The sequence below is a fragment of the Arvicola amphibius genome, chromosome 2, assembly GCF_903992535.2.
Source record: "Arvicola amphibius chromosome 2, mArvAmp1.2, whole genome shotgun sequence".
In the NCBI taxonomy this organism is placed as follows: domain Eukaryota; kingdom Metazoa; phylum Chordata; class Mammalia; order Rodentia; family Cricetidae; genus Arvicola; species Arvicola amphibius.
In genome coordinates, this window is record NC_052048.2 from 126,671,350 (window position 1) to 126,682,489 (window position 11,140).

Sequence of the window (11,140 nt, forward strand, 5' to 3'; positions counted from 1 at the left end):
ACTAATAAAATAATATCATTAAGCCTGCATATTAACTGGGAAAACCCCACGTGCAGGAAGATTCTGGAAAAGAACTGGACCTCAGAGATGGAGGATGTGGGTGGCTCTTCTCAGAATGTTGGGCCTGCTTAGATTAGGTCTGTAATTCCAGAAAGGTGTGGGCGGGGAGTGTGTGGCTCTGTATATTGATGCACAGTGTACTAACAGCTCATTGGGAAAGAGCTTGCTCAGCACCTGGGTACCCTTCAACTCAGTCCCCAGCACAGCAACTCTCCCTGCCGGATTCCAGGCAAGGGTCTCGAAAAGAATGCTTCTTACTGGTTGGCGGCATGTTTAAATTAATCGTATTGGTTCTAGCACACAGACTACCCTCAAACGGGATTCCTCCTCCCCCCCCCCCCCGCGCCCCCCCAGCACTTGACTCAAGTGAGGCAGTGATGAACGCCTGCGTTGAGTGCAGAAAACACTGGCTGGGTGGACCTGTCTAACCCAGTCCTTCCTCGATGGCTATACAGGCTGCAGGTGGACTGTATTTCAGATTACAACTTCCTGAGGGCAGTACCTGCCTCTTTAAGAGGCTCCTGTAGAGCCCCCCCCCACCCTGCTCCCCATGCACACATACAGCCCCACCTGGCCCGTTGTGCAAGGCCGCTGTGAGTACAGCAACTTACGTTTGGTGCACCTCTGAGAGCCAGGAGCCTTACTCCAGCCATGGCAGCACTGCCCTCCACAGACATTGATCCTGAAACAAAACGAGACCCCTGAGTCCAGCGATGCTCCCCTCCCAAAGATTCAAGCTTTCAGAGCGTTCCTGAAAAGCCAGTCTCTTGCTTCCGCATTCCTCTGGATTAGAGAGAGCTCTAAGAATACTCGGGATGCCCAACCCAAAGCTGCCCAAGTGGAAACACTAAGGGACCATTCATTCACCTGCGAAGGATGGAGGAACCAAAAGGCCTGCGTACCAAGGGCATAGAGAATAAATCCAAACCTCCAAATTAATGACTCTCTGAATCCCCAAATTAAAACAGAGTCAAATGTATTCTGCATATTCTCTGGGTCACTTTGATTCAGAGAGAATCACACACACACACACACACACACACACACACACACAAATGAAATCATACCCAGGGGATCCAGCCTTGAAGAGGGAGAAAAGTCAAATGTCCAAATTAAGTCGCCCTCACAACTTGTGATTGATGGGGAGAAAGCTGTGCAGTAAGGATACCGAATAACAAACTTTCCAAGCCCCACCGCTGTCCATACTGAGTCTCACTAACCCTGACCCCCTACCACCGTAGGACAGCCGACCCCACAGGTGCCAGGAAATCCAAGTCTACAATTTCCAGTATGCCCAAGGAGAGCTGGGTCTTAAAAGCCAACTTTCACTCACAATCCCTTTTTCATTAGGTAAACCAAAATAAAAACCGAGTTGCAAGAAGTTTAATTGATGCCTTGGGATTAAGCTCTAGTGACTTCATGTTTACGCCCATAGTCTAGGAGCAGAAGGGTTTGCGCACAGGAGGTTACGCCCCGGGGAAGAAATAAATGCCTTTTGTGTTTCCCCCGCAGCTCCTTAACAATGCACTCGGAGTTAAACGCCAGTAAAAGGGAGCGGGCTTCCCCCGCGCTCGCCCCTTCCCGCAGCGCCCCCCGTGGGGAGGAGACAATCCCCGAGCCCCGGCGGGTCCCCGCGCGCGAGGCGGGCAAAGAGTGGGCTTACCCCTGCAGCTGTTGCTTCTGCTGAACCTGCAGCCTGGAGCCCCCGGCGCTCTGGGTGTCCTGCTGCACTTTGGAGCGCAGGACTTGCCTGCCATGTTTGGCGAAGCGGGTGACCGCCGGCTGAGCACCGGCCTTAGAGTGGAGCTGCCGGCCGGGAGCCCCCGGACGCGCCGGCTCGGGTGGCAGCGGTGATCGCAGTCCGGGTAGGGCCGCGCCGTTCGGCTGGCTGGTGCGCCGGGTCCGCTCGGCTGGGGGCCCGGCCAAAGAGCGGCTGGAGGTGGCCGATGAGCTGCGGCTGTACCTGGCGTCCAGCGCGACGTTAAAAGTCCGTGGGGGCCCAGCCAGAGGCAAGGATCCAGCCGCCAGCCCCGGGCCCGGGCGCACCACGTACGTGATCCTCCGCACCCGGCCGTGCGCAGACCACGCTAGTAGCCCTGCCCAGAGCAGGAGTCCCCACCTGAGCCAGGCTCCCGCCATCGCGGGCAGTCTCCGGCCGCGCCTCTCACTCTGCCCCGGCGCACTCGCTCCTTTTCCCCAAGGACTCTGCGGAGAGCCGGGACGCGCAGCGGGGTGGAGGCCGATTGGGTGGCCGCTGGGGAGGGAACTTTGCGGGCCGCAGAAAGGCAGCGGACCCCAGCCGGGAGCGGTGGCGAGCAGGGGGCGGGAGTTGGGGTGGAGAGTAGGGGAGGGGCGCGGGCTGCCCAAGGTAAGGGTCCCCTGGCTCAGCCGGGGCGTCGCGGGGTGCAGTCGGGGTGCCACAGGCGCCGACCTGCGAGGGTGGGAGAGGAAGATCGTGAGCGCTGGACGCTCGGAGGCAGCCCCGGCTGCAAAGTCTTTTAAAAGTTTCTTCGCCCCGGTGGAGCCGTGTGTCAGATCTGAACAGCCAATCTGAGGCAGACGTGACGTCAGGCAGCAAATCCTAATTGGGGAAAGCTTGAGATGAGCCCGAAAACGAGCCACCACTCTCTGCATCCAGAGATTAGGGCTGTGGGTCGGGTGGACTGAGGTCCCTGCTCCCCGAGTCCTCGGCCCCCAGTCCCTAGAGAAGATAAAAAGCTCAGCAAGGTGCCAGAACGGCCCTTTCCTTTTCGCAGCCCTATAGATTTGGGCTAATACAATTTGAAGTTCAGGAACTTTCTTCCCCGAGTTTCCTCGGATACTGTCGGCAAGAGCCGGATTAAAACACTAGGTCGGGCCCCAGAAAGGGCTATCCGAACTAGGCTGAACTGTCCACTGGATCAAAAGGAAGGTTCTCTTTAGGATGACACTGGGTGACTTGGTGGTACCCTAGTTCTGGTATTGGAAGGTCGAGAATGCAGGGCAGGCAGCAGGGGGCGCCCGTGTAGATGAAGAAGAAAGCCGCAGAGGCTGCCCTGGCGGTGGTCCTCACAGAGTGGAGCTTTTAGTATTCCTCACGTGTGTATGGCGTGGGGGGGGGGGGGGGGGGGGAGGAAGGAGAAGCGGTGAAAGAGAGTTTTGGAGAAAACCGGGAAATGACATCTTTACTGCTAACGTCTAAATTAGAACAATGTTATCAACAAAAAGCATGCTGTTATTCCATGCCTGAAATCTAAAGTCCTTGATAATAGCTGTATATAAAAAAAGAAAAAAGCCTGTAGAACTAGCTCAGTGGTTAAGAGCACTGGCTGCTCTTTCAGAAAACCTGGATTAGATTCCCAGCACCCACAGATTGGTTCACAACCATCTATAACTCCAGTTCCAGGGGATGTGAGGCCCTCTTCTGAAAACCCATACACACACACACACACACACACACGCATGCACGCACGCACACACACACACACACACACAAGCAGACAAAACAGTGATGCGTATAAAAGAGACAAATTTTAAAATCATAAATTAAGAAGGATTTTCCCCAGGCTTTTGTTTTCTCTCATATTCATAATTTTGATTCCCTTTTTTTTTTAATTGCTACCAGCTTGGGTCAAGTGGTAGCAAGTGAGAATGATTTAAGAACCATTGATGATGAAAAAGTCGTTTCAAGTTGAGGAAATACAGTACATTGCAGAAATACTGGTGTTTGACTTAAATAGGACCGGGCCTCAAGGTCAGCTACCTGAACACCGACTTCCTTCAAGAGCACTGTGCTAGAGCCACTGTCATCCAAGAAGTAGACCTGGCCCGGCCTAAAATGATTTCCAGTTATCACAGGGCTCAGGCCTATCGCCTCTACTCTCAGAAACCCTGCTGCCTCATCACATAGCGACGGGGCAAAAAGTCCCTCTAGCCCTCACAGTTTGTCCCTCTGTACAGAATAATTTCAGTTCAGCCTCAGAGCCAGGTCAAAGTGAACCGGAGGAGGGTCAAGACACTGTCTCATGTCTGCATCAACGAAAACCACAAGACAAGGGAGGAAATGTCTGTCAAGGCCCTGCTGTGCCCAATGCACAGATACACAACATCCTCGTATCTCTCTGGAGCTACAAAGTATCCCAAAGCACAAAGACTTTGTGTTAAGGGAAACTATCTGGTTGGAGAAACAAGATCTAAATAAAGCATTTAAGAAGAAAAACAACTGAATTAAGTAACACTTAGAGAAAAATAACAGAAATCTCACAGGGCAGGATTTGATTTCCATGATCCTATATCATAGTAGAGCCAATAATTCTTTGTCATCGTATGTTCAATTCACAACAGAAATCCATTTCACAGCTGCAATCCAAACCTGCCCATGACAATTGTGTGTGTCAGACAGGGATTTTTCTAAGCAGCCAGTTGCAGTGCACAGGCTGTGGAGAAGGAAGCGTGAGGCAAGGCTGAGAGCATTTTGATAAGGGAGGCCGGAGCGTGAGAAGCAAGGAAGAGGGTTGACAAAGGAAGCTCAAAAATGACTCAGGACTGCATCGCCAGCAAGAAGCCTTTACTGGTCTTCAGGAATGGATGGACCTTTCTGGCAAAATGTCTCCCAGGACCAGGATGGATGGATGACATATGCCAGCACTGCTTCCAGGACAGGAGAAGCAGCTGTCTGCAGAGGTCACAGTTGAAAGCAGACTCTCGGGACCTAACCTTGCTACTTTGAGCATATCATTCCACCTGTCTGGATTTCTGTTTCCAGATCATCGGAAGGTTATATTTGCAATGGAACTGGCTTTTATTTTGGCTCTTTGATTCCACAGGAAAGTGTTTCCTAGAGAGAGAGCTCAGAAGGTAAGAGCACCTTTTGGGCAACCACAAGGACCTGAGTTCAAATCCCCAGCAACAAAAACAGAACATGGTCACATGAGTTGGTAACCCCAGAACTGTAGGGGAGGGGAAAGGGAACAAGAGGAATTCTAGGACTTGCTGGCCACCCACCTGGCTCCAGGTTCAGTGAGAGACCCTGTCTCACTGAATGAGGCAGAAATGTTAACATGGAACATCCAATGTCCTCCTCTGGCGTCTGAACAAACATAAAGGCAAGCATACATGCGAACACACACACACACACACACACACACACACACACCACTTACATATACCATGCACACACCAAAAAAACAAAATTACAAATGTCTTTTCTACCATTGAAAATATGCAAAGCAATCTTTCTTTCCCTTGACAGCTGTGGGGGGAGGGAGGGGCACTCCTGATATAGCTTCAGCCAATTTATAACCTCCTGCATGAGTAATCTCCAGTGGGAATGTTCACACCATCCCTCGGAACCCATACACATGCTAGAGCATATGTGTGTCTACACAACCATGAATATACAAGTCTATGCAGCCCCTGAGTGGGGCTGCTGGCAGATGACAGCCAAGTCACAGTTTCCCATACAAGTCTCTTGTTATTTACATAACTAGGAAGATAATCCTCGAGAATTGCGCTACGCTCCCCGTGTAATATCACACGGCTGCTCATCTCAAACACTGAACTCACTATTAATCCCAAAAGTGAAAGCCCAGTTTCTGTCAGGGATTGAGATCAGCCATTGCCAAGTCTCAACCCAGCTTAATGCCACAGACCCTGGTCCCAAACCCCTCTAGGGTTCAAGGTCCATTTATGTTGGCAGGACACAACTTCCTTGTTCAAAAATCAAGCCTTTAAAGATCTCATAAAACTTCTTGGACTTCAGATGGTTTTTAGAAAACAATACTCAGATGAGCTAAGTGTAAATGAATCAGAAAAGAGGATCACGTTTCCCGTTAAAACCGTGGGTTTGAAGATGAGGGAAGAGAGAGAGGCTGGCAAATGGCAAACATTTCAAAGCACTTTGAGACTATTAGTCAAACTCAGAATGCAGCCAGGTTCCCTCATCTCTGCATTTTATGAGTGTTGTAATTGAAAATCTTTTCCTACATTTAGGATTAGCTACAAATCAAATTTTGTGGCTGCCTGTGATTTAAAAAAAAAAAAACTGCTTCCACACGTGTTTTCTCCAGCCAAGGATTTCATGGGCCCCCTGCCCCAACTCTATCCTCTCTAGTCTCATCAAGAAATTCCTAGAAAGAGAAAAGGAAAGGCGAGGGGAAGGGACAGCTGTCAAAAAGTCATGAGTCTGTACTCCACGTGAAGAGGGAGGCCGAGGGACAGAGGAAGGGAAGTGGGATGCTACGATTTGCATGAGTACCTTCCAAAGACCCATATCTTAATGGCTTGGTCCCCAGTGTGGTGTTACAGGGAGGTGATGGAACCCTTAGCAGAAGCAGCTTTGTGGGAAGTCCAGTGCCATTGGGGGTGTGCCTTCAAGAGCAATTGTGGGACCATGATCTCTTCCTGCTGCTCTTTTGACTTCCTGAGTCACGAGATGAGAAGCTTGGTCTGATACACACGCCTGCCATGATGATGATGCGCTGTCTCAACAGAGACCAAGAGGAATCATGGACCGGTTCTTCCAAATCCATAAACTGCAAACCTTTTCACTTGTAAGTTTATTATCCAAAGTATTTCATTAGCTCAACAGAAGAAAGCTGAGGAGAGAGAGAGAGAGAGAGAGAGGAGAGAGAGAGAGGAGAGAGAGATACAGTTAGATGGGAAAAGATACATAGTACAAGGATGGGCAAAGGGTGCAATGAGAATAGAACAAGGATGAGCCAAAGGAGAGGAAAGGCAAAGGATTGAGGAATGAAGATGGGCCCAGATAGAGCTAAAGAAAGAGGAAAGGAAACAAGAAACATGAACAGAAAGCTGAGCATGGTGATACATGCCTGTAAGGTCAGCATTTTAGAAAAATAACAAGGAGGAGGGGAGCGAGGGAGGGAGGGAGGGAGGGAGGGAGGGAGGGAGGGAGGGAGGGAGAGAGGGAGGGAGAGAAGAGGCTATAATGACTTCTGGGCCTGAGCTGCAGTCAGGAGCTTCCTCTGGCTCCTTAGTCATACCACAGGTGGGGTCTATGTTGATGTCCGTGGCCCATGTTATCACCAAAGGCCATGTGATACCCCTAAAGCCATGTTGATGTCTGAGGGTTGTGCTGAGCAAGCCCCGCCCCTTGCCAGCCCTGGTGGCGTAGGCAACAGGAGAGGTAGCCCCAGCGACATGGGCATGAACCACTGCACTCTGAAAGCTGCCTCTGCTCTTCCACAAACCATGGTAGTGCCAGTGGTGGTGTGGTTGCCAGCGAGCTGGTCCTGATGGGTTGGGGGGGCTGGCTCCACCCCTCACCTGAGGGAAGGAGTCCCAATGGAGGCCTGGGCTGACCAACTCAGCTACCACCCAGACAGACAGCCAGGGCTTTGATTGGGCACACCCCAACATCTATCCCATCTGTAACCTGCAGGGGCGTATGAAGGAACTGGTCCTCCTGAGCTATAGCTGCAGGATCTCCATGACTTGGGGCAACAGCTGGATATTTGAGAGAAGTCTAGGTGAGGGTCCAGCATTGATGGAGTAGCAGAAGCCAGAGGCCTTGGACCAGACAGATTTTTTTTTGGTTTTTTTTTTTTTTTTTTTTTTTGGTTTTTTTTTTTTTTTTTGGTTTTTTCGAGACAGGGTTTCTCTGCAGCTTTGGAGCCTGTCCTGGAGCTAGCTCTTGTAGACCAGGCTGGTCTCGAACTCACAGAGATCCGCCTGCCTCTGCCTCCCGAGTGCTGGGATTAAAGGTGTGCGCCACCACTACCCGGCTGGACCAGACCGATGACTCATTGCGACGAACCATTGTCAGTAAAGCTGTCTGGGCAAAGGGTCTACTGCGTGGCACACTGTAGCTCCCAGTGCCACTAGGATGATGAGTGAACACAAGATGGAGAAGCAAAGTGGCCTTTGTTTCGTTTTATTATTTTTATCTTTTGAGGTGGGAGGCTCTTGGGGTGTAGGGTGGGCATAGAAGGACTGGAAGATGAGTGGGATTGGGGTGCATGATGTGAAATTCCTAAAGAATCCACTTTTTAAAATTATATATGAATATATATGTATGTATGTATGTATGTATGTATGTATAGAACTTACATAAATTCTATGGTACTTGACTGCAGGTCAATGCTGCCTATGTGTTGTCGTGTGTGTGTGTGTGTGTGTGTGTGTGTGTGTGTGTGTGTGTGCTGTCTAGGAGCACCTCACCCTGACAGTCCTGAATCTTCACTACAAAGTGTACAGATAATGTAATAGGCAGACAAGTAATGCCATGTGTGGCTGGCATTGAAAAAGCACTCGGGGGAGGGGCACCAGAGAACTGGCTCGGGGATTAAGACCTTCTCTGGCAGAGAACCTGCGTTTAGTTCCCAGCACCTATAAGGTAGTTTACAACCATGCATAACTCCAATTCCGGGGGCTCTGTCGCCCTCTTCTGGCCTCTGCGGGCACTGTAAGTACACCATGCACAGACTCGCATGCAGTCCCCATCTGCACTGCCCTTTATTTTTTTTTTTTTTTTTTTGGTTTTTCGAGACAGGGTTTCCCTGTAGTTTCTAGAGCCTGTCCTGGAACTAGCTCTTGTAGACCAGGCTGGCCTCGAACTACTGCCCTTTATATAACAAAAGACAGTGACACCCAGCGGGAAGTTACTAGCAACAATCTGGTCATTAATGTAGTGTTCACTGAGATTTCTTTTTAACATACCTTTATTCAGAACTTGCTTTAAAAAGTTTTTTTAATTACTTTTAAAAACTTTTAAAAAAATGTTCAAACATGTATACCAAACACTGCTATTACTCTCATCCCCTGCTCTCCCACCCATCTCAGCTCCCTGCCCCTGCAAGTGCCTTTTCTCTGTGCATGTGTGGGTTGAGACCCAGTGGGTTTAACCAGGGCCATCTGTATGACCGAGAGTTTGAAACTCTCCATTGGCGCTTGGTGGGTTTGCTATGGATGGCTCAGTGACGGCCGTGACGCTTCAGTTTCTAGAATCCATCAGTTCCGGTAGAAGGCCGGGCTGTGCCTCTGGAGTCCCTTCCATTTACAGCTGTCTATTGACAGGACCGTTCTTATGCTCACTGATTGTAGCTGACTGCAGTTGCATTGACTTCCGGATATGAATGGCTACAACATGCCCAGAAGGCAGCATTCCACATCTCTTCTTTCCACCCCTTCTGCAAGATGCCTGAAGTTTTAGAAGGGATAAAATCAATGTCATGCTTAGTGTTGACCGTTCAGTCTTCATGTATCAGTCCCGTGAGCAGGCATGTGTCTCTGCATTATTGCTTTGTGTCAGGAGCTGTGGAATCCTTGAGTGAGCAGGGAAAGTGTGGCTGCACTCCTGAGTGTGCATTGTTTGGTGTGGTCACAGTCATGTCAGAGACCATAGAGAAATTAGCAAAGCCTTTCTGGGGTCCACATAAATGTGTTTAGGAATGATTGAACAGTGTGTGCACATACATGTGTTTGGGAATGATTGAACAGTGTGTGCAAAACCTAGAAACTGCAGCTTCCTCATCTTGAATGTTTACAGACCAAGACGGCCTGCTGAGAGGACATGCTTAGTTTGGTGTTGTGTCAATTTAACTAAACTTACACTACTAGGATCTTCCTTGTAGTCTATTACTTTCCCAGGCGTGAAGTTATGGTGTGGTTGTTGTTTGACTGGTGGTTGGTGCCATAAATGCATCCATTCTTGTGGAAAGGGCCTGAAGTTCAGCACAGAATGGTTGGTTACTTCTATAACAGTTGTGCCACTATCACACAGTTGGGCACCTTCTGTCTGGTGTATTGGTTCTGTAGTTTTTAAGTTACATCCAGGTATGATTATCAGAGACTTTTCTCCCCCAGAAGCCCAGATAGCACATTCTGGTGCCATGAAAGCTACACTACCCAGCTTCCACGTCAGCTTAGGCTTGGTTCTCTATATCTTGTAACCAACTATGTGTGCTGTCTTCAGCAATAGGGTCTTGTCATTTAGTTCAGATGGACAACCAAGAGAAATACCAAGCCCATGTATTGTTTTGGAGGGAATCTAGGGTCTTCCTGGCCAACAACTCTAAAAGGGTTATCCCACATCTGACCCTGAGATTTTTATTTAATAATCTATAACTTCTATAAGCAACCTTGTCCAGCCTTTCAGGGTGTTGCTCTTTAAGCTATTTTATTATTTTTCAAGTTATGCTTTTAAAATTGGCTTACAACATAGTATCTCTATATGACAAGTTCATGCATTCTTTTATTTAGCTACCCCTCCCCTCCACCTCTTCTCCGCTATCTCTCCCACATCCCTATTTAAACCTTTCCACCCCCCCCCCAGTATTCCACTTCTCTATTTCCATATTACCTATGTTCAACTACCCTCACTCCTTTAGGGGACACCATCCCCTAAGGCTTCTTTCTAGTTTCCTCGCTTCTGAAGCTACTTCAAGTTAAACACAACAAACTTGAAGTTTGAAGCTAGGGTCCCACAGTGGAGAACGTGAGGTACTTGCCTTTCTGGACCTGGGTTCCCTCACTCTGGTGGCTGTCTCTCTCTCCATCCACTCACCTACATATTTCCCAATTTTGTTTCTGTTTAAAGTGGAATAAAATTTTGATGTGTCTACATCACATGTGTTTGTTCTCCACCCATCAGCTGATGGCTTCCAGGCTGATCCATTCCTAGTTCCTGTGACTAGGGCAGCCATAAATATTGGATAAGCGTGCACCTCTAGAGCAGGACATGGGATCTTCGGGGTAGATACTCAGAAGGGTACAGATTGTTCCTAGTAGCTCTGTTTCCAGAATTTTGAGGACCAACTGTGCTGATTTCCATAGTAACCACTCCAGTTTCCACTCCCACCAAGAGCGAATGAAGGTTCCCATGTCCCTCCATCCTTTCCAGCATTTGCTGTTATTGTTTCTTGAGGTCAACCCTCCTGCCTGGGAGAGAGGGAATCTCGAAGTGGTTTTAGATGGAATTTCTCTGATGGCTAATACTGTTGAACACTTTTTAAACGTGATCAGCCATTTGCCTTTCTTCTGTTGAGAACTCTCTGCTCAGATCAAGAGCTTGGTTTTTTTTATTGGTTTCTTCATTGTCTTGATTTTTTTGAGTTTTTTGTGTATTCTAGATATTAATTCT

The 11,140-nt window shown here is 48.9% G+C and overlaps 1 protein-coding gene across 3 annotated transcripts in view; it reads right to left on the reverse strand.

Annotated features, from left to right (window-relative positions):
* The window catches only part of Ltbp1 (latent transforming growth factor beta binding protein 1), a 384,816-nt gene extending 382,288 nt beyond the window's left edge, over positions 1-2,528 (reverse strand). For all 3 annotated transcript variants that reach the window (XM_038319233.1, XM_038319232.1, XM_038319231.1), the window contains exons 1-2: positions 1,724-2,528; positions 672-742 (exon numbers count right to left, since the gene is read on the reverse strand). In XM_038319233.1, coding sequence (XP_038175161.1) covers positions 672-742; positions 1,724-2,199 — 547 coding nt within the window. In that variant the 5' untranslated portion in view covers positions 2,200-2,528. The remainder of the gene's footprint in view (positions 1-671; positions 743-1,723) is intronic.
* Positions 2,529-11,140: the final 8,612 nt, after the last annotated feature.